General features: G+C 37.5%; 1 protein-coding gene across 4 annotated transcripts in view; it reads right to left on the bottom strand.

Annotated features, from left to right (window-relative positions):
* The window catches only part of usp6nl (USP6 N-terminal like), an 86222-nt gene that overhangs the window by 9390 nt on the left and 53345 nt on the right, over nt 1–23487 (bottom strand). For 3 of the 4 annotated variants that reach the window (XM_031899049.1, XM_012960036.3, XM_031899048.1), the window contains exons 7-13: nt 22150–22259; nt 21717–21765; nt 18932–19052; nt 17716–17810; nt 11137–11202; nt 8103–8202; nt 3279–3431 (exon numbers count right to left, since the gene is read on the bottom strand). In XM_031899049.1, the coding sequence (XP_031754909.1) occupies nt 3279–3431; nt 8103–8202; nt 11137–11202; nt 17716–17810; nt 18932–19052; nt 21717–21765; nt 22150–22259 (694 nt within the window). The remainder of the gene's footprint in view (nt 1–3278; nt 3432–8102; nt 8203–11136; nt 11203–17715; nt 17811–18931; nt 19053–21716; nt 21766–22149; nt 22260–23487) is intronic. The other variant, XM_031899050.1, reaches the window with a different exon arrangement.

Genomic DNA, 23487 nt, shown 5'->3' with positions numbered 1-23487 from the left:
CACCCCATTTGAAATTTAAAATTAAATATAAAAAAATCTGTTTGCGTTTTGAAACACAGATTTCAATGCAGGATTCTGCTGGAGAAGCTCTATTAACCCTTTCACTGCCAGCCCTTTTGGTCAAAGTGGAACTTCTACTGCCAGACAGATTTTGAACATTTTGCACGGTTTCACTTTAGGGGCCTTTCCTCGGGGGGACTTTTAGTTTACCAAGGAAAACAATATATTGGTTTTTTTTCAGGACAACCTAAGCGTTAAAAATATGGTAGAATTTTGGTGTAATTCCAATTCTGTAACCAGATATAGGCTTCTAAATGTCTAAAAAATTTTTTAAAAAAATCACATTTTCCATAATATAAACACATACACCAGAAACAAAATTTAATTTATGCACAAAAACACAACTGATTTGGAAGTCCCATGTCTCCTGAACGTGCCAATATCAAATATATAGTTTTATGAAGATTTCTCACTGTATTAGGTCAAAAGCAGTACACTACCAAATTTCCAAAGCACTGCTTCAGAAAGCTGCATACTTTAGATTTCAACAGAAGGTTTATCCCAGAAAATTACACATTTCTGGAAAAAAATGATTTTGGGGAATCAAGAATAGGCACAACTGTCTGTCTACTCCAAACTATTAAGTCGCAATGCTTTCCAAAAGTTATTGGTTTTTATCAAAATTTGTGATATTTTTAAAAAAATCACTTCAAAGCTTCCAGTCTATAGTATCTTATCTCCTACAGGTCATAAAGTAACCAAATAAAACACCCTAAATATGAACGCCAAACTGTTCACTGAACAGTTTGATGCCAAATATGTATAGGTTTAGCTAAGTATGTGGCATGTAGGGGCCCCAATGTGAACATACCCCCATATGATCTGTCATTTCTGTCATTTCAGCTCCTGCAAAATCAACACATTTACATCATTATCTGTGGAATAAAGCTAGTATAAAGTATGCCCACCCCAGAAATCCATATATTTTTGGAAAGTACACATTCTCCCGAATCTAAAATGGGTACCCATGTCTTTCTACTCCAAAGTACCAAGCCACAAAGCTTTTCTAAATGTAGCCATTTTGATGACATTTCCAAAAATCCCCTCAAAGCTTCCACTTTGCAGCATCTTATCTCCCACATAGCATTAGGAACCAAGATAAAACACCCTAAATATGAACGCCAGGGGTCAACTGAACAGTTTAATGCCCAATATGTATAGGTTTACCCAAGTATGTGGCATGTAGGGGCCCCAAAGTGAACATAACCCCATATGATCTGTCATTTCAGCTCCAGCAAAATCAACACATTTACATCATTATATGTGGGATAAAGCTAGTAAAAAGTACGTTCACCCCAGAAAGTCATATTTTTGGAAAGTACACATTCCCCCAAATCTAAAATGGATACCCATTGATGACGTTTCCATAAATCCCCTTAAAGCTTCCACTTTGCAGCATCTTATCTCCCACAGAGTATTAGGTACCAAGATAAAACACCCTAAATTTGAACGCCAGGGGTCCACTGAACAGTTTGATACCCAATATGTATAGGTTTACCCAAATATGTGGCATGTATGGGCCCCAATGGGAACATACCCCCATATGATCTGTCATTTCAGCTCCTGCAAAATCAACACATTTACATCATTCATGTGGGATATTGGTCCAAAAAAAGTACACTCACCCCAGAAAGCCATATATTTTTGGGAAGTACACATTCCCCTGAATCTATAATGGGTACACATTTCTTTTTACTCCAAAGTACCAAGCTGTAAAGCTTTGCTGTTTGCCGATTTTTATGACATTTCAGAAAATTGCCTAAAAATGCAATTTGCCGCATTTATCTCACACAATTTCTTGCATACAGAGGAAAATCACCCCAAATAGGAACACCTAAGGTCTACTGAACAGTTTGATGCCCAATATGCATAGATATACCAAAGTCTGTAGTATGTACTGACCCCAAAATGAAAATAACGCATAAGGATTTCTTGCCTGCCAACACAGCTTTTGCATACAGAGCCCCCTGACAGCATATTATGTGCCGTAACACCCCCTAACTGTACAGAAAAACCCAGAAAACCATATAGTTTTGGAAAGTACACATTCTGACAAATCCAACATCGGTAAAGAATCCTTTCTACACCAAAGTACCAATCTGCAAAGCTTTCCTAAAGTTAGAGGTTTTATGACATTTCAGAAAATCGCCTACAAACTTTGCAATTTGCTGCATTTATCTCACACAATTTCTTGCGTACAAAGGCAAATCACCCCAAATAGGAACACCTAAGGTCTACTGAACAGTTTGATACCCAATATGCATAGATAATACCAAAGTCTGTGGTATGTACTGACCCCAAAATGAAAATAGCGCATATGGATTTCTCGCCTGCCAACTCAGCTTTTGCACAGAGCTCCCTGAGAGCGTATTATGTGCCGTAACCCCCCTAACTATACAGAGTGGTTAAAAAAAATAACATTTTTAAAAAGTGTTTGTGTATACATGTACACAAAAAATGTGTGTACATGTGTAAAAGTTGTGTGACAGTGTGTATATTAGTGTATATAAGTGTGCAAAATGAAAAAAAAAAACTGCAACATTTTCTGCTGTGTGTGTAAATATATTTAAGTGTGTGTAAGTGCAAAAAAAAACAAAAAAAACCTATCCTGAAGCATGGATTGCCGTCCTGGTCCTCCAGCTTCAGTCTTCATCCAGGCCGGTGCTTGGGGGGGGGGGGGACAGGAAGCAGGAAGTGAAGATCGCATCGCAGGGCCGACATGACAGCCCCCCCTGGCTCGTTGCCCAGGAGGCTGTCATCGCTAAACACTCTGCAGAAGCGGCACGTGCCGCTTCTGCAGAGAGTACCTTTATCTGCCAAACAATGTACGGCGCACGTTGTTGGCAGATAAAGCCTTTTAGTGCAACAACGTACAACGTGGGGACCCCTCCCTCCTCTACCACTTTCTATAGAAAGAGGCAAAATTAAGACTAAAATTGGATATTCCTCTTAAGGAGAGAGGTATTGCGTTCTCTAAGCAGGTTCCACTTCAATTATCCTGGTGGGGGTTGGTGAGAGGGAACTTTTCTCCTTAAGAGGAATATCCTTTCCCAAACTCCACCATATCTCCATCCTCTAATATCCAAGCTGCCCCTCTGACAGGGCAAATTTACCTTAAGAAGCATGTATTTGCAAAGAAACGACTTATTGTACAAAGATGTGCACATAATTGAAAATAAAAACTTTATAGAGTAAATACACCATGCAGTATTTCTTACCAGGAGGAGGAAAGTCAAGCTTTGCACGTCTAAGTTCAGTCATGGACAAGCTGAGCTGATCAATTACATAATCATCATCATAATGAAAATCTCTGGCAAGTTCCTCTTGTAGGAATTCAATGAGATCTTCCAGTGACTGTTTAATTAGGGTCCCTAAAAAAAGTAGAGTAATTAATTTTAGGATGTAGAAACAGACAATGTTTTCAGAAAATCCCCAAGCATTTTTTTTATTGACCAGATATAACTTCATCCCACAGTGAAATCCATATGTTACTGGATTATTTGGTTAACATCTCTAGCTCATTCTTATCTGTCAATTTACTATACATTCACCAGCAAGCAGTGCAGGAAATTTTCTTACAACTGACCACTTTTATGCTCAGACAGTCATGCAGTACTGCCAATTGGTCATACTGCCCCATTAAATCTGGGCATAGACAGCCGACTTGCTTTCAAAGAAACTGGTTGAAAACTGCTGTACGTGTAGATCCAGCCAGTTATTTTAGAATATCAGAATCCAGTGTCAATGCATCCGAGCTGATAAAACCTAGTTGACATATCAGTTTATGTACCCAAGCCTGCATGTGGCCATTTTAAAAATCCTGAGAACTGATCTTACATCTTACTGAATTACTTCGATTATCAAAATCTTTGCCCTTATTGTGCTGTTTTTTCTAGAATTATCATAACTAAATTACCTTCTGGATGATACTGTCAGGGTAGCAGTTTTCCCTATAAGAGTTTTAAACTGACCCAAAGTCTAACAAAACAACAATGGGTTTACTCATATTTGAGACTGGTTGCACTTTGGCTATTTCTGGCAGAATGGAATGAATGACAGTTTCATTTGTTTCCTAAAAAGAATACAAAAAAACCCTAAAGTCTCATGTTGTTGGTACAAGTCAGAAAGCTGCTTTTTGCTAAAGGAAATTATGTGATGTACGGCACCATTCCATCAGGGTCACAGAACAATGTAAGGCCTGTTGAAGTCAGAGAGCCAAGTAATATATTGGTGAAATCATGAAAGGCCCTACAACCTTGGTTCTTTAACGTTGTGTGTGTTTAGCAATGTTAAATTAACAGTTCCAAGAACAACTCATAAACAGCCTTTCAAATAAAATCCATCCAAATAAATGAGAAAAAATTAGGTGAGCAGTCTTGCGGAATAAAACCAGACAGAACAACTTAACAATTTGATATTTAAAACATCTGTCTTTTCATTTGATCAATAAAACAGCAATTACTTGAAAGGCCAGCCAGAAAAGAGTGCACATTTATGCAGTGATTGCACGTAAGTCTTGGTGCTCAAATACACTAGAAAGGAATATTATCCTTCTTAGCCAACACTCAAGGTATTTTCTGTTTTATTGATCAAATAAAGGCGATATACTTTAAATACCGCACAGCCGAAAAAGCCATGTTTACTTTTTCATGCTTCAATTGGAGGACAGGTAGCTTTGTTAAAATACATGAAGTTAAAGAAAAAAGGCTAGATAAGCTGAGAGAATGTATAATTTAGAAAAGAAACTGCATATTTCAAACACAAGATAATTTGTGAGATAATTACATGTAATTTACTGTGAGTTCCTGTAACCATGTATAAAGTATCTGGATTATACTGTCAGTATAGTAATTTTTGCATACTGATTTTAAATCGTAGAGTGTGGATCAGAGAGAATAAAAAAGGTCCAATCCTCAAAAGATTAAAGAACTTTTAGATTATTTTACAGAGAATAATTTAAAGGGAGACTGTCACCACCTTTTTCATAGCAGTGTAAATTGTGCTGGGTAATTTTTTTCAATGTAAGAGACAAAATTTAATAAAACTGTAGTTAAATGGTAAAAAGCTGGAAAATGTATATATACACTGGTCATACACAAGACTAAAGGGGACCACACATGGGATGATCAGGTATAATCTCTAAACCAACAGCCCACAGAGCAATCAGATGGAGAGTGCACAAGGGGCCACACTTCTTATAGTTCTGATCATTCATGAAAAAAGCACAAATGACTAAAATAGCAGGAAGTAGGAGCTGTGGTATGCATGGGCCTGTGTGGAGCTACATGGAGTGGAGATTGCCACAGAAACACAAAAGTATTCTACAGGTAGAAGTGCACTGACAAAATGCAGGCAAAGGAAAGCAGATGATCCACTCGGTTTGCCCCTGACCTTAGCCTAGCATGAGATGCCTGGGAACTGCTGGTAAGATGGCATTACGTTGCTGCTTTCGGTGCTGGAAACAAACGTAACAACTTAACTCACTGTTCCCCCACCCCAGTGAATTAACCTTTCCTTTAGGTGTTAAGGTTCAAAAAGAAAAAAGGTAAGCACACTAATACTAAGGTCTTTATTTAAATGTCAATTAATTAATGAAACAGGCTTGGCAAATACCTTCCACTATATTACATATACACCAAACCATACAAACCATTATTAAAAATGATGGGAGTGTCCTTTCCACAATAAATACGAAAAGGAGAGACTGATTATCTGTTTGTATATGCAATCACACTTAACATGGTCTTTATAACGCCACTTGTCGGGTGTCACTTTTGGTAATTAAAATGTTATGATATCAGTAGGATTTTGTTCAATAATCATACAATTATTGTCAAGACCAATACAGAGCCCCTCTGTGCTGATAAGGTTGCATTTCCAGTGAAATGGAGCCAGTTCCACAATAGTTAATGAATCTCTTTGAAAAGAGCATAAGCTTTCCTTTAGGTCCTGTCCTTTAAAGTGACAGTATCACCAAAGTGTTTCAGACTAATTAAAATATAATAAACTGTAGCCACTCATTTGTAAAACTGGTGGGTTTGCTTTAGAAACACTACTCACTATGCTATGGTGTAGCCACAGGGGTAGCCCTTCAAGGTGAAACAGAGCTAAAAGAACTAAGATAAGCTCTGCAGAATACAACGTGTTTAGTTCTTACACAGGAATCTCGGGCTAATGTCATGTAATGTAATGGCAGGCCAAGAATCAGCTGATCTGCTGGCATCCACTTTCTCCTGTGTCTGTACCCAGAAGCACTGCATTGGGCAGGGTGCAGGCACACAGAGAAAAAAAAACTGTCTCTCCAGCCAGGCCATCACAGTGCAGATACAGGGGAGTGTTTGCGCTTATATGCAGGCCGAGAAACAACCCAATGTGGTACTAGTCTAAACCCATTGTATTCTAGCCGTGCCTTTTTTCCTTTTTTTTACAATGACTGCCCAATGGCTACACAACACTTAACCCAATATGATTTATGCAGCTTAAATACTATCAAGTACAAGGTACTGTTTTTTTATTACATCTTTCTGTGAGAGGCGTCTTTCCCAGTATTCAGATTTTTTGGGATATTGGGTTCCCCAACAAGAAAACCCATACCTTATTACTTGCTTTGGAAGTTAATAGAAGCTATTTAACATAAGGAGTATTAATTTATTTGTACAGAAACATTTTTCTATCTTCTGCATTTTAGACTTTATAATACAATAAGCACAACATAGCTGCAGCATTTCATATTAATGTAGAATAGTGCTGCTAGCATTTCTAACATGTGTGTCATAACCAATGATTCTCTCTTGCCTTATCAGTAATTAACCAATGGCCATAAGATATAGTCACCTTTTCTATGATGATAAAATATTGAAATCCCTCAGGGTGGAATGAATAAATATATCACACTAAGCTTCAATTATGTTTCATGTAATCTTTCTTTTTACAACCCTAAAAATGTACGCATACTCCTGTAGTGATGCCACTGTCATTTGTTCCTGGGAGATATCACACAATTCGCTCTCACTGCAACTATTGCAAATGTTAATTTCTAACACCATTTTAGCAGAGAAATGTTCAAGTTAATAATTTAAATGAATTTCTTTAGGCTTAAGCAATTATACATATGCTAAGCATAATAAAGATGAATAAAAGGTAAGGTGAGTACTTTATGAGAGCAAGCACATTTAAGGTGTAAGAGTATGGAATAAGTCTTCAGATCACACCTCTTAAAATATATCAAACCAAGCACACCTACATTTAAATGTAGGACATAATATGCATGATTTGATAGACCATTGTGCTATAATAAGAGTTAAAAACTGAAGCAAAGGTGGGGGGGAATGAATACAGTGTGACACTAACAATGCCTCAGTTTTTGATGGAAACAATAACTATGAACAGGCTATCCACAATAATACTAGAGATTAAAAGACCACATTCACACTGCAGGTATTCTTTTACTCTCCTAGAGTGTAGTCCTTGGTAGTCTGTCTCTAGGGAAACACTGGTTAAGATATACATTTTTCTTGTTATACTGCCACAGCTGTAAGAGTGCCGTGATCACTGATAAATTAATTCAAAGCTAAGCTAAGAACAGCAAGAATAATGCTCTGAGCCACATCCTGCAAACACATTCTCTAGAGATATGTGTCATTGTCCCAGTTATGTCAAGATCAGTCAGGAAAATAGGCTCGAAGCAGGAAATAACTGAAAGAAGTCCAGAACAAAAATATGGAAATATCAGAGCCTGCCGGATATTGTTTCTAATTCTTAACTTTATATTGTCTGTGTTATAACAATGTGCACGAACATGCAATACAATATATTTAACAATGTAAAAATAGGCCTAAAGTTACAACAGGTAAAATATATAGCACTTAACAGTATTCCTTCCAGAGAATTTAGTAAATGGAGCAGTTTAACTGGATTCTTCACTTATAACAAAACAACTTAGATTTATTGTAAAATTTTACAGAAATAATAAAACATGTTGTTCGTGGTTTTGCCAGTTTTATTTTTATTTTATTTTTGTGAAACAGTGTTAGATGGCTTACTTTTGTGAAGTTTTAATATAGCATAAGACATGGCGGTAAGAATCCTCTCTCCTTCAAGTATGTAAATGTCCCATATCCTCAAATTTAGAGTGAAAGGAGTCTATAAAGCAAACAGATTGTTACCTGATACAAATATTGGGCTTTTAAAATTCAAAACAATTTTGTTTTTGCAGAAATAAGAAAAGAACAGAAAGTTCTAGCAGTTATATAAAGTCTAAATTTATACATCTTGATGGAATATGTGATGCATGAAAGTTCCTGTGCCAGGTGAAGAACCTTGCCCTACTTTCCAGACTTCATGTTGACTTGATAAAGGCAAAACACAGCTTGTCATACGCTGACTTCTGGCATTTTACTTCAGTGATGCCAATGGGGGAGCACATAAAGACTGCCACCGGGCATCAATCAAAGCACTAAAGGCTGTATCCCTTTTATGTCAAATACATTCCAGAAAAGAAAGTAGAAAGTATAAAGCCACCTTGCAAATTCTACATATGTGCAGTACTGAACCACGCAAACATAATTACAGGTAATTGCATTGCCAGAATGTAACTTTCTGAAGTGAAACCATTGGCCAGTAAACTGTAAAGCAGACACCATGCAGATCAAAAATAGTAGATCCAGCAAAAACACATAATTACATCATTGTGACTTATAGGAAGAAAAGGTATTTGGCAAGAGATTTCAAATGCGTATAGCAACAGATCCTTTTAATGCTAATAGTTATATTGTAGAATTTTTTTAGTCAGGTTTCTATTTCTTTTTTTAGTAAAAGGTTTTTCTGGGTAAATGTTTTACAGTAATGTTAAAGTACTGTACTTAATATGTCTTCATATGCCTTTTGTGCAATTAGATTTGATTAAAGGAGATATATCCTATAAAAATTATGAATGTAACAGTGAATTATACTCCTCTAGATATAGAAGGAATGTGCTTTAAAAAGTTGTGTTTCTGACTGATTTATTGAGAAATTCCACAAAAACCCCACTTGTCTCGCCCATCTGTTCCACTTCCTGCTGGCTGAATTCTCTGGATGAGCTGGGGAGCCGGCGGCCCTCCGTACACTGCACTATAAGATAGGAACCAATCAGCAGCTAGGCTGACCTGATAGGGAACTGAAGCATGTCTTTGCTTGTGTGACTGCAGGGCTGTGATTTGCAGAACAGAAGAAGAAAAGACACATATAAACCTGGCACACCTATAGGATAAATAAAAAATCAGTCTTTATTGATTATTTAATTAAAATCAAGTTTAAAAATGAAAGAAAAAGCAAGAAGGAAAGTTTAAGACTAATCACATTTGTAACAATACATATGCTCCTGACTCAAAATATCAGGTAAGTAACCAAATATACTGGGAGCAACAGGTTCCCTTATAATGATGCGTGAGGCTTGTACCTTATTGCAACAAATGTATCAAATTCTAAGAGGTCTAAAGATACGGTAAGTATAGTAACCCGTTTGTTTCTTTTACAAGTTTGACGTCTGTTTATTCGTTGCTCCTTAAGAGTGTATATATAACAATGAGTGATATTATTGCACCTTACTTCTGCCGTACAATAAAACATTTATTCTGAAAACATTGTGTCAAAGTTTATTATCCATCGGATCTGAAGTAATGAATAATCGTTAGTAGTGAAAGCTGGTCTATCAGCTAGTTGGATAGGTTTTCATATGAGCGCAATATATAGTGATACGGCGAGTGCCAAGACAATTCCTTGAGCAACTATAAACAGTTGCAGAGTGATTAACTAGATACCGAATAGGCGGTTAGACGAATCCCACGGCTCTAATCTAGTATTTATTATACTTATTACGAACTGCTAAGTCTTATAAAATACGGAATGGGCTCTAAAAAGCAAGGATAACGGTATCGGCTACTTCAAACGAATAGAATACTTAATTCACTCAATACTGCAATATTGGAAAGGGTTAGATTCAGTTTAGTATTCTATTTGTATACATATAGACAATCGTAGCACTTGAGATCACAACACACCCCAACAAATCCCTTTAAATTAACCCTCTTTCAACAAAGCAAAGGGAACGCAGTGGTATTTTACATGCGCAATAGTTGAGGTTGGTACCTCATAGTTGGCTTGACTACCAGTCATAAAATCGGTTTAGCCAACTTTAAATATAAATGTTCCACTTGTACCGTTAAAAAAATGCTGTTATCGCTGTTAGTGCATAGCACTGCCCCCAAGCGCTGCCGGATAAATCAATCATTTCAGTACTATTGACATCATATCTCGGAGCTACCCCGAGTTGCCTATATCAGCACTAATTGTATCAATGATTGTGGAATTAGCGTCAATACAATGGGTAAATTGTATTGACAGACTTGTCAATACAATTTACCCATAGGCATAGGGTATCGACTTTTAAACTTTCCATCTTGCTTTTTCTTTCATTTTTAAACTTGATTTTAATTAAATAATCAATGAAGACTGATTTTTTATTTATCCTATAGGTGTGCCAGGTTTATATGTGTCTTTTCTTCTTCTGTTCTGCAAATTTTGATTACACATTGAGCACCCTATAAGTGGGTTGTAGTGCGGGGTTCCTTCCAACATAGTGCAGGGCTGTGATTGGCTATCCCCCTCCTACTGTGCTTCTGGCAGGGACCGTTAGGACACGCCCACTCTTCATTTCACACTGGACGGAGAAGTGATAGGATCTATGGGGAGCTCCAATAAAGGGGCCATTTTTACAGAGAGGATTAATTTTTAGCACAAAGTGAAACCAGCACCATATATTATTCATAATTGCCTACAAAATTAGGGTTTTTCCCATTTATCCAATATGTCTCCTTTAATGGGTTTCGTCTGTTTCTTAACATGACCTAAGACTATAAAATATCTCATTTGAAAATCTACACGCATGCAGCATTATATGTTTTGCACTTATTCAAAAAGATAAAACACTTTAGTTTAAGTTTAAATTTAAAAAGTAGTTTAAGATAAAATGGAGGACTGTTCAATTTCAATTTTGAATAACACTCAGCTGGTGCATTAAATTAATGAAATTCTTACCCGATCTAGGAAGCACTGGAAAAACCATTTCATGGTGTACAGACTTGTATAAAGTTCCTGAGTTTCCTAGAAGACAAACAGAAACACACATGGTGTTAAAAGGAAAAACTAGTTATCTAGTGGGTGTTTTATCATGGAACACAAACATTTAGGAAAAATATAAAATTAGTAAATTTTACAAAGCAGTGCAGGGTATAAAAAGAGAGAAACATACAATCTACACTTGAAAGTTAAAGTTTGGGCACTCCTTGCCAGACTACACAGCGGGCACTGAACACTAACACCCCACAGCATAATGCCAAACTGAAACTTCCATCATCTATCCTCACGTCCCAAAGTCATACTTACCAAATGAAACCAACTGTATTTTTATGAGAGAAATTAGGCTAAATACACTTTCAGTAAAACACGTGATTAAGTTTGTCTAAAAAGATGTTTATTTGAATGTAAAAACAGTTGTTTATTAACCCTTTCACTGCCAGCCATTTCGGACAAAGTGGAATTTCTACTGCCAGACAGTTTTTGAAAATTGCCACTGTTACACTTTAGGTGCCTTTCCTCGGGGGACTTTTAGTTTACCCAGGAAAACTATATATCGTTTTTTTCAGGACAACCTAAGCTTTCAAAATATGGTGGAGTTTTTGTGTAATTCCAATTCTGTAACAAGATATAGGCTTCTAAATGTCTAAAAAAATGGAAAAAATAATATAAAACACATACACCAGAAACAAAAATTATTTTATGCATGAAAATACAACTGATTTGGAAAGTTCCATGCCTCCTGAACGTGCCAATACCAAATATATATAGTTTTATGGAGATTTCTCACTTGTATAGGTCAAAAACACTACCAAATTTCCAAAGCACTGCTTCAGAAAGCTGCATACTTTAGATTTCAAGGCCAAAAATTCCACTAACAGAAGGGTTATCCAAGAAAATTATACATTTTTAGGTAGAACTGCCTGTCTACTCCAAACTATCAAGTCGCAATGCTTTCCTAAAGTTATTGGTTTTATTAAAAATTTTTGAAATTTCTTAAAAATCGCTTCAAAGCTTCTAGTTTATAGTATCTTATCTCCCACATATCATTAGGTACCAAAAGAAAACACCCTAAATATGAACACCAAGGGTCCACTGAACAGTTTGATGCCCAATATGTATAGGTTTACCTAAGTATGTGGCATGTAGGGGACCCAATATATACATAATACAGTCTATAGTATCTTATCTCCCACATATCATTAGGTACCAAGATAAAACACCCTGAATTTGAATGGCAGGGGTCCACTGAACAGTTTGATGCCCAATATATATAGGTTTACCTAAGTATGTGGCATGTAGGGGCCCCAATATAAACATACCCCCATATGATCTATCATTTCAGCTTCTGCAAAATCAACACATTAACATCATTTTATGCAGGATAAAGCTAGTAAAAAGTACACTCACCCCAGAAAGTCATATATTTTTGCAAAGTACACATTTCCCAAAATCTAAAATGGGTACCCATGTATTTCTACTCCAAAGTACCAAGCCGCAAAGGTTTCCTAAGTTTGCCGATTTTTATGACATTTCCAAAAATCACCCCAAAACTTCCAATATGCAGCATCTTATTTTCTATAGGTCATTAGGTACCAAGATAAAAAAAACCCTAAGTATGAACACCAGAGGTCTACTGAACAGTTTGATGCCCACTGTACATAGGTTTATCAAAGCACATGGCACTTAGAGACCCCAAAATATAGCTTGTGCACACTAATTTCATGGCTTACCTTTACCTAATTCATAACCACATGCCAGTTTTATGTGGGATAGAAACTGCAGAAATGTAGGGTAACCCCAGAAAACCATATATTTTTGGAAAGTACACAATCTGAAAAATCCAACATGGGTAAAGAGTCCTTTCTACACCAAAGTACCAATCTGCAAAGCTTTCCTAAAGCTAGTGGTTTCTATGACATTTCAGAAAATCGCCAAAAAATGTTGCAATTTGCAGCATTTAGCTCACACAATTTCTTGCATACAAAGGAAAATCACCCCAAATAGTAACACCAGTTACAGTTTGATGCCCTATATGCATAGATTTAACAAACTATGTGGTGTACAGGGGCACCCAAATAAAAATAGTGCATATGTATTTTCACAAATGACGCTCCGGCTCGTGCAGTTTTTGCACCCGGTATGTGTATTATCTGCCATAAGACCCCCTAGTACGGAGACCCTAGAACAGGGGTCCCCAACCTTTCTTACTCGTGAGCCACAGTCAAATGTAAAAAGACTTGGGGAGCAACACAAGCACCATAAAAGTTCATGGAGGTGCCAAATAAGGGCTAAGATTGGCTATTAGGTAGCCTCTATGCACAATATCAGCTTACAGGGGCTTTATTTGGTAGTAAATCTTGTTTTTATTCAACCAAAACTTGCCCCCAAGTCAGGAATTCAAAATTAACTACCTGGTTTGAGGGCACTGAGAGCAACACCCAAGGGGTTGGGGAGCAACATGTTGCCCCTGAGCCACTGGTTGGGGATCAATGCCCTAGAAAAACATTTTCTGAAAGTACAAAACAAAAATGGGTAAATACATCTTTCTACTGCAAACTGTCTCTCTGGCGCCGTTGCGCCGTCATAACGCATTGAGTGGTGACGTCGCGACGGCGCCAGAGAGACACGCAGGCAGCGCACAGGGGAAACAGGAAGTCGCATCGCTAAGACGGCTTCCATGGTGACGGCGCGACGGCGCGAGAGAGACCAAGGTACACAGAGGACACAGAAATAACAGGGGTCAATAAAAAAAAGGCACACGAGGATCAAAGGGGGCAATAAAAAAAAAGGCACATGAGGATCAAAAAATAAGACATCCCCTGAAAATAAGACCTAGTGCATATTTTGGAGCTTAAAAAAATATAAGACAGTGTCTTATTTTCGGGAAAACATGGTAGTTCTTGCTGATTGGGTGTTTATATTAAAGGAACAGTAACACCAAAAAATGAAAGTGTATAAAAATAATTAATATATTATATACTATTGCCCTGCACTGTTAAAAGTTGTGTGTTTTCTTCATAAACATTACTGCAGTTTATATAAATACCCTGCTGTGTAGCCATGGGGGCAGCCATTTAAATTGAAAAAAGGAGAAAAGGCACAGGTTACTAAGCAGATACCAGATAAACTGTGTAGAATACAATGGGAATCTGCTACTTATCTGTTATCTGCTTAGTAACCTGTGCCTTTTCTCCTTTTTTCAATTTAAATGGCTGCCCCCATGGCTACACAGCAGCTATTTCTATTAACTATAGTAGTCTTTCTGAAGCAAACGCGCAACTTTTACCAGTGCAGGGCAACAGTACATTATATTTTAATTATTTTAAAACATTTTTATTTTTTAGTGTTACTGTTCCTTTAACCTTTGCACGGCGTGTTACCATAGCAACCATTTTAAACCATTGCTATTGGTTCGCGCAGAATACAAGCCGGCCATATTCAGTAAGCGCTTCAGCAGGAAAACAAGTACATATAAGTCGTTAGTACGCACACAAAAGTAATCTATGTGCATGTGCCAATTGTTGAAAATGTGTACTGTGCATGCTACGGGCCTTGGTCTTGTAGAAGGAGAGCGGAATTATGGGAAATTTATACTCTGCTTTTTAAAAAAAAAAAAAAAAAAAAAAAAAAAAAAAAAAAGAGGGTTTGAAACTGATGAAAGGCTGGAAAATTATGCAAATTAAAAGTACTATGAAAGAGATCAAAGGCACGACTTTTAATAGAGCTAAACTTGTGTGTACACTTTTCTTTCTACTAAAAAAAAATCATTTAAACATTAAATAAATCAGGTAAAAGGTACTGTTTTATTATTAGAGAGAAAAAGGTAGCGCAATGAAAGAACAGCAAGAAAACTCGCAGACTATCGGAACCATCTACGCTTCAATCTCAGATGCAGACATCAGGGACTCACTCCTTGTAGCCTACGCCTGGGTTCAACTGTAAAAGGTCACAGAGCCAGCAATATCTTACAGAAGGCCCAAAAACATCTACTAAATGAACGGGTTAGACAGATCAACTTCACCATTGAGGCCCTTAAACAGAAAATTGAACAACTGAAACAGAGTCTGACAAAACAGCTACCTGATGTAACTCTGGAAAGGGTAGTTCAGTTCATTGAACATGCACAGATGGCCCAACACATTAAGAGTAAGGACAGGCAAATAAGCAAGTTCACCAGCTTACGGTCACGTAGCAGCAGCTTGAAAAGGACAGAAGAACTAACCCTGGAGGCAGAAAGATGAGACATCCAAGAACACCAAAGATACATGGGTTAAGAACCTATCAGACACGGTACTTACCCAGCCAGAAAAGGACCTGCTAGCCAAGGGGCTAAACTATGCAGTGACACCACAACACATCCCAGTGGTTGAGCTCATCACAGCCACAGAATCTGCCATCAATAACAACCATATAAAGGTAGAGGAAGCAGAACAACTCAGACTAAAAGTGTCAGCTGCATTGTCAAGTGCCAGAGCACCCCCTATAACCTTACTACACAAGAGAGGAGAGCTCTCACATCTCTTAGTAAGGACCCGAACATCACCATCCTGCCAGCAGATAAAGGGCGATGCACAGTTGTGCTAAACACAACTGACTATGACTGCAAAATGACCTCGCTACTCAGTGATAGCAATACATATGAACCTTTAAGGAGAGACCCAAGCAGCAGTTACAAGAAAAAGGTGATAGATTGCCTACAACAACTTGAAAAGGAGGAAGCCATTGATCGAGCTTTATACCACCGCCTGTACCCCAGAGAAGCTACACCATGCTTATATGGACTCCCCAAGATACATAAAGATGGAGCACCACTCAGGCCTATTGTCAGCAGCATCAATTCAGTGACTTACAGCATTGCAAAATACTTGGCCAACATCTTAGCCCCATTGGTAGGTAAAATCATATCCAAAATGCCAAAGAGTTTGTCACCAAGATTCAAGGAGTAAACTAGAGGCAGAAGAAACTATGGTATCATATGATGTCACTTCACTGTTCACATGTATACCTACCACAGAGGCTACTGAGAGTAAGAAATCGACTGCGGAAAGATAACACCCTCAGCAGCAGAACGAAACTCAGTCCCAACCAAGTATGTTTATTGTTAGATTTGTGCCTTAACACCACATACTTCAAATACAAGGACCAATTTTACAGGCAAAAACATGGCTGTGCAATGGGTTCACCAGTTTCTCCCGTTGTAGTAAACTTGTATATGGAGGAAGTGGAAAGAAAGGCCCTACTCACATTTAATGGAACAACACCAAGTCACTGGTTCAGGTATGTATATGACACGTGGGTTAAAATCAGATCGAAGTGGCGGCCTTTTCAGAACACATTAACTCAGTGGACAACAACATCAAGTTCACAAGGGAGGATGTCCATGAGAACAAACTTGCTTTTTTGGACTGTTTGATATCCATTCAAGAGGGGGGTATCTTGAAAACAGAAGTATTCAGGAAACCCACTCACACGGATCAATATCTGTTGTTCGATTCCCACCATCCGCTGGAACACAAACTGGGTGTCATTAGAACTCTACACCACAGGGCGGAAAGTGTGACAACCGATACAGAGTCCAAGGACAAGGAATGTAAACATCTCAGAGGAGCACTGAAAGCTTGTGGCTACCCAGACTGGGCCTTTGTCAAAACAAGAGCAACTAAGCCCAACAGGAACACCAAAAGGAATAACCGTCCTGAGGCAGAGAGAAGGCGCAATATAGTCATCCCATATGTAGCAGGAGTGTCGGAGAAACTCAGGAGAATTTTCAACAAACACCACATCCCTGTGTTTTTCAAACCTAGCAACACACTGAGACAAAAACTTGTACACCCAAAGGATCCAACACCAAAGGAAAAACAAAGCAATGTTGTATACGCAGTCCAGTGTAACGAGGAGTGCACAGACCTTTACATTGGTGAGACAAAGCAACTGCTCTCCAAGCGAATGGCTCAGCATAGGAGGGCGAACACTATAGGCCAGGACTCTGCTGTATTTCTACACCTAAAAGACAAGGGACACTCCTTTGAAAATAGCAACGTCCAAATTCTGGACAAAGAAGACCGCTGGTTTGAAAGAGGTGTAAAAAGAGGCCATTCATGTCAAAGTGGAGAAACCATCCCTAAACAGAGGTGTGGGACTTCGACACCATCTGTCTGCTACATACAATGCTGTTCTAACATCTGTAACCCGGCAGTTTCAGAACTCTTCACACATCCATTCATGCAACATGTCACCTTTCTGAAGAGTTACATAGTGCCATTGTGATTGGATTAGTGGAAGAATATATATGCTGAGGACTTCCCATACCAGTCAGTTGAACTGAAGAAGCTGCTCGGATGAGTAGTGAAACGTCTTCAATGATTACCAAACAAGTCCAGTTGCTTTAAATTTATTTATACTAGATAAGGTAGCGCAATGTTTTAAAATTAATTATTTGATTAAAATGGAGTCTATGTGAGATGGCCTTCCTGCAATTGAAAGCTTTCTATCTAATGGGTATCCAAATAACGGATAAAATAAATAATATTCACTTACGAAATGCTGCTTAAGTTTAGGCATAAATTTCTTTAGTATCCTGTCATGATGTTCTTGAAATCTCAAAAGCTTTGGGAAACCTGGAACAAAAAAACCTGAAAAAAAACATGGAAATTATGGTAAACAAAGAAAAATATCACTTTTTCTTAATGTTGACTATTTCACAACATGGTGCTAAATAGCAGGTCTGCTTTGCACAAAATGTAGTATAAAAAGCCTAATGGTTTAGGAGAATTATGGTTTAAATATAGACTAATGATAGTATGCAAGAAAACATGACAAGTGCAAAGTATGTCTGTATATCAATTAATAATAAAGCAGCGCAAAACACTAAAAATTTTTTTTTTTTTTTTGCTGTTCCTTTAACTTCTTGTGCTAGCCCTCTTATAATGGGCAATATTTTTGGATATGCTGCCACATGCCCCGTGAGAAGTAATATCATACATACATACATATACACATAATTCACCTAATTACATGCAATACCAATGTTGTGTTTGTGTAAGCAGTAATATAAAAGTCCTCTACTTGTCACTGCATACAAGGGGCAATTTTCTGAATAACACACAAGCATTTTTTAACTCAAAATTCACTCCATGTGTGCAGATGTCATTCAAGTCAAATTATCAATTCAAGTCAATTTTAAAAGGTTTGGGATTGGGATTGGGATTAGGATTGGGAAGACTGTTTTTCAAGGCACTTTACATAGCTACCACAATCACTGAGAAGCAAATAAGGAATTCTGAACAACTCTTGAAAACTGTCAAGTATGAGGAGTGATAACGCTTTCCATGATGTGCCTGTTAGCGCGAACTGATTTAGGTAGGTCTTTTGCAACGTAATGACAGAGACAAAATGAGAGTGAAACTGATTTAAAAAAAATAAAATATTTTCTTCCACAGATCAAATATTTTCTCTGTTTGAGAATAAAAAAAAAATATTTATTTTGACTGACTAATCTATCCTTTAGTGTACTTTAAATGATCTCCAAGATCCTCACAAAATTATTGTAAAATTGTTGCATAAAGTACACCTAAAAAGAACACGCGTCTCCCATAAATTTTTATTGGTGATGAAGATCCAGGTATTGAGTGATCATAGTAATATAGGATATAGTTTTAAACTATATTTATACTAAATAGATACTTAACAGAAAATAAGGTGGTGATGTAGGAGGGCTTAGGTTAGTGGCAATGCACAAGCAATAATTTCTTACCATGCATAGCATGTTTAGGGCCTGAGAACAGTTTTACCAGAGCCCAAAAGGCATCTTCTTCATTCATATACATCAGCAGTAAAGCTGTAATCTGACTCATCCCTTGACAGTATCCAACTTCCTGAAGGCAAGATGGAAATGACAAAGAAAAAGAACAAAATAATTAACAGCAGGATGCTAGACCAAGATGCATCATGTATTAGACAATGGCAAAATTAAGTATTAGCAAGTCACTGTTATGCTACTAAAGCCCAAGACACCTTTTCCCAGTTATTTCCTCTATGAACAGGCTTATGTAGCAGCCTCCCTCAGACAAGAAAGTCTACAGCACAGGGCACTTTGTTGCCCTTGTACTTAATCCAAATAAAAGGAGGAAGCTGCCAGACTAATGATAACTGAAAGGCAATCTATGAAATATGGGATTATAACAATATAAATATATGCTGACTGAAGATACTGGTGCAGCAGCCCTATGCATTAGAACTGACCAACAGAGAAAGATGGCTTCACTTAATTTAGAACTCTAGTATCCTTGCATGTTAAAAATCCATAGAATATATTTTTGCAATGTAAAGGTACTGATTCACATAACACAGATATGCTACACTGTAGATTCTGGATAGGCCATATCTATAAGTCTTTGCACCAGAAGGGAAAAAAATACCTATTAATCAATTAACACTAAGGGCACATTCATCAAAGTGACAGTGCCGAATACAAAAAAATTAATATTTTTTCTAAAGTTTACAACTGTTGTGTATTTTCTGCGATATTTTCGTACATTTGCACAACTGTTTTGTACTTTGCGACAAAATGTGCAACAATTTGTGTGACAAAATAGTATTTGTCACGCTGAGTACAAAAGTTTCAGATTCATTCAAGCTTTCCTTGGGCCAGGTTGGAGCTGCAGAGCTGCAGAGTGCCATTGAGTCCTATGGGAGGCTTCCAAAATCATGCACTGAAGGTTCAGTCAGAAAGGTTTTCCTGCCATTTACGATCGCCGGATACGAAAATTTTGTACTTTTCGGCCATTACCACAATATTTTTGTACTTCACTATACGAATTGTTTGTACTTTAAAAAGCACGATACAAAAAAATCGTATTTAATATGATTTTTTTTGTATTGTGCTTTTTAAAGGTACAAAACTCGTACTTTGATAAATGTGCCCTTAAATCTGAGAAAGATGATGTTACTACTCTCTCAGATAGTATTATAGTTAAATATGCTACTTTAGCACTTTCTGTGAAAACAAATGCCATTTTAATATAAAGACATTATAAAAAATTAAATATGTTACATATGCAATATGTTGCAAGTTTCCATTTTTACTCCAGCAAAATGTAGCCTTTTAAGATTCTCTATAATGAACACAGAATCAGTGAAATTAAATGTGTAATTGGACACATTTCAAGCACGGCAGACACACTGCTGGACAGACTTGTAAACACATTGTCAGGTGCAATGGGTTAATAATCCTGGCTTAGAAACCATGTAACACTTTTGCCAAGAGATTTCACGCATACACTTAAATGCCATCTGGAAGTGCAGAGCTGTGGTTGGCGTAATAGTCCCGAAGCAAAATGGATTCTCTGATGATTGTGACCAACATGATAATTACACACAGATGTTACTGTATGAGAGATTTGAGCACCAATATTGTCAACACAAAACAAGAGACCTCGAAGACCTTACAACTCCACATACAGGAATCTATATATAGTTGTTATGCAGGCCCATTAAGACACTCCCAACCTTGCACTCTTCCCACCTGTTCATATTCAGAGTATGCCAGTATATGCTCATTGTTTCTTCTGTGTTTCAGCTTTAATTAAATACAATGATATTCATCAAAGTGCATGGTCGACCCCAGGGAGTACTTATTATAAGACAAAGTAAAGAAGAAAAATCTAATATCTCAAATTGACACTGAATGTCATGTAGTGTGCTTTCCTAAATGCATTTGCTGCCACTAATTATTTTAGAATGCACATTAAAACAGGTTTCTTTTAAAGCACAGAATATTGTTTAAAGTGGACCTGTCACCCAGACATAAAAAGCTGTATAATAAAAGCCCTTTTCAAATGAAACAAGAAACCCAAAACCATTTTTTCATTACCACAACCATACCCTTTATAAAAGCATTTAAAAATCCCAGCTGTCAATCATATATTGCCTGCCCCGCCTCTATGCCTTAGGCATAGAGGTGGGGCAGAGAGTTACTTTCACTTTCAATTCAGAACTTTTTAGATGTTGCTGCTGTCCTTACATTCCCCCTCCCTCAGCACCATGTAATTTTGTAACCAGTGCATGGACATGGGCATTAGGTCCCTCGATACTGGCACAGAAACAAGATTTTGGCAGGATGCAATGCCTGCTTTGATAACAGTGTCCACAAAATGGTGCCAGCCTGCTCACTGCAATTGTGAATTCCAAGGCTGAAGAAAATAAGATTAAAATAATTTATATAGTGTAAGTTAAGTTTATTTTGCTTGACAAACACAATAGAAAACAATTTGGAATTATTTCTTAAGGTGACAGGTCCCCTTTAAGACCCATAGACAACACGAAGTGCAGAGCCAATAAGCAAAAAGTTACAGATGAGACCAGTTTTTACAATTATATTTTAACTCAGAGCAGTTGTATGAACAGATTATGTAGGCATTCTACAGGTTCATAAACCACAAAAGGCAAATCCCTCTTAACAGTGCATTAATAGGTAAGTGCTTAGGCTGTTTTGCTATGATAGGAAGACTACTTTGTGTACATACTGTGTGATAACTTACCGTGTTATACAGTGAATATGCCGCCAACACATGAAACAAAGCTTGCTGCCTAAGAGGTGAGGGAGAAGCATATGCATTCAGCATTTAACAGGTTCCATTTTGACTATGTGCCAACTTGTTTTACATGGTTTAGAACATTCAGCTACTACATTGTAAAGGGAAAAACAAAACACAAATCAATAAAGTACGGAGGGTGCAATGTTTCTAGAAGCAACTCTACACTTCTTTCTGGCAATTATTAGTAAAATCCATATTTTACAAAATGAAAAATCCTAGGGAAGGGAAAATGTAAAACTCAAAACAAGGATACACTTCCATTTAACTGAAGCACTGCTTAAGGAGAGCTCAAACTTTTTAAAGGTTGTGCAGGCAACAGCACAAATAAGTTATATCTGAAATATTGGCTGCAACAAATGTGCCTAGTCCAACTTACTTTACACCATATCGTTCTCTGAACATAATGTGGTCTCGAAACGTTCGGTTCACATCCAAATCAATTTGTCTGATGTCAGCAGACAAGCGTCTTGCTTTTTGTTTTAGGACCTTAGAATACATTAGAGAAGTAGCACTTAAAATACAATAAACTTATGCAGCTGCATTACGTAATATATATGGTTGAAAGTCTTTTATGTCCACCCCTTCACGGTGTATAGATCCTGGGAACCTAGCATTCCTTAAGGTGGCCATACACGGGCCGATAGCTGCCAATATTGGTCCCTTAGACTGATTTGGCAGGTTATCAGCCCATGTAGGGGCACCAACGACAGGTCTGCCCAACCGACATCTGGCCTGGAATCAGCCAGATATCGATTGTGCAGGTCAAAAAAATTGAGTCTGATCGGGGGCCGCATCAGTTCGTCAATGCGGTCCCCGAACCAGCTGTGCCAATTACGGTCGTTTGGCCCCAGGAACGACTGTCAGTATCCCTCAAAAGGTCAAGTACCACATCAGTGTAAAATTTTGATGTGTAATCCAGCGAGTTATATATTGCTTTATATTTAAGTACACTTCTGTGCCTTGGCAACCATTTTTATGTTTTAGTAAGGTTTGTGACACCTTATTGTATTGACTGGTTAGCAGCCAGGATTATCAGCCCAGAAGCATGACATAACTAACATATTAAAAGCATTTTTAAACCCCCACCACCCAAAAAAATTATAGAAACTTATTTGAAGTTCTCTGAGCCCTTTTGCAATTTAAATGTATTTTTTATTTTTTGCGGTTTGAGACATTTGTATTTTTAGACTGCTAATAGCAGAATTTTGGCTCGACTGCAAGTCAGCAACCCGAGAGTTAACGAAATACAGGAGGCACGTCAAGCCTACTGTTACCAGTCTAAGATTGGAAATATCGCAGACAACACTTCAAATAGAAAATACATGTAAACTGCAAAAGTGTTCACACCACTCTAAGTTTACACCAATTTACTGTTTTGGGTTCAGATCACTTCCAAGCTGCATAACTCTATTCTAACTGCAAATCAGACCTGAGGTATGAAGACTGTGCTTTGGAGACCAAAGAATACAAATTAGCCAAAACTACATTTTTAGTCAACATACTAAAAATTACAAAATATTACAATTTACACCTCCACTTTTGGCAAGATTTCGATCTGCGGGGATACATTTCTAATCCAACAGCCTGGGAGTAATGTTTTGGGTACACATAAAGTATAAGCAAAAAGGATCTCAGACTGGTGTAACTCTGTGGGCACCCTACAACTCAGCAGATGAAACTGCAACTAGTTTCACTGTGACTTCACTTGAATTAA

Source organism: Xenopus tropicalis, chromosome 3, assembly GCF_000004195.4.
Source record: "Xenopus tropicalis strain Nigerian chromosome 3, UCB_Xtro_10.0, whole genome shotgun sequence".
Taxonomy (NCBI): domain Eukaryota; kingdom Metazoa; phylum Chordata; class Amphibia; order Anura; family Pipidae; genus Xenopus; species Xenopus tropicalis.
Note: the sequence above shows the minus strand (reverse complement) of the source record. Positions and strands in the feature narration are given on the sequence as shown.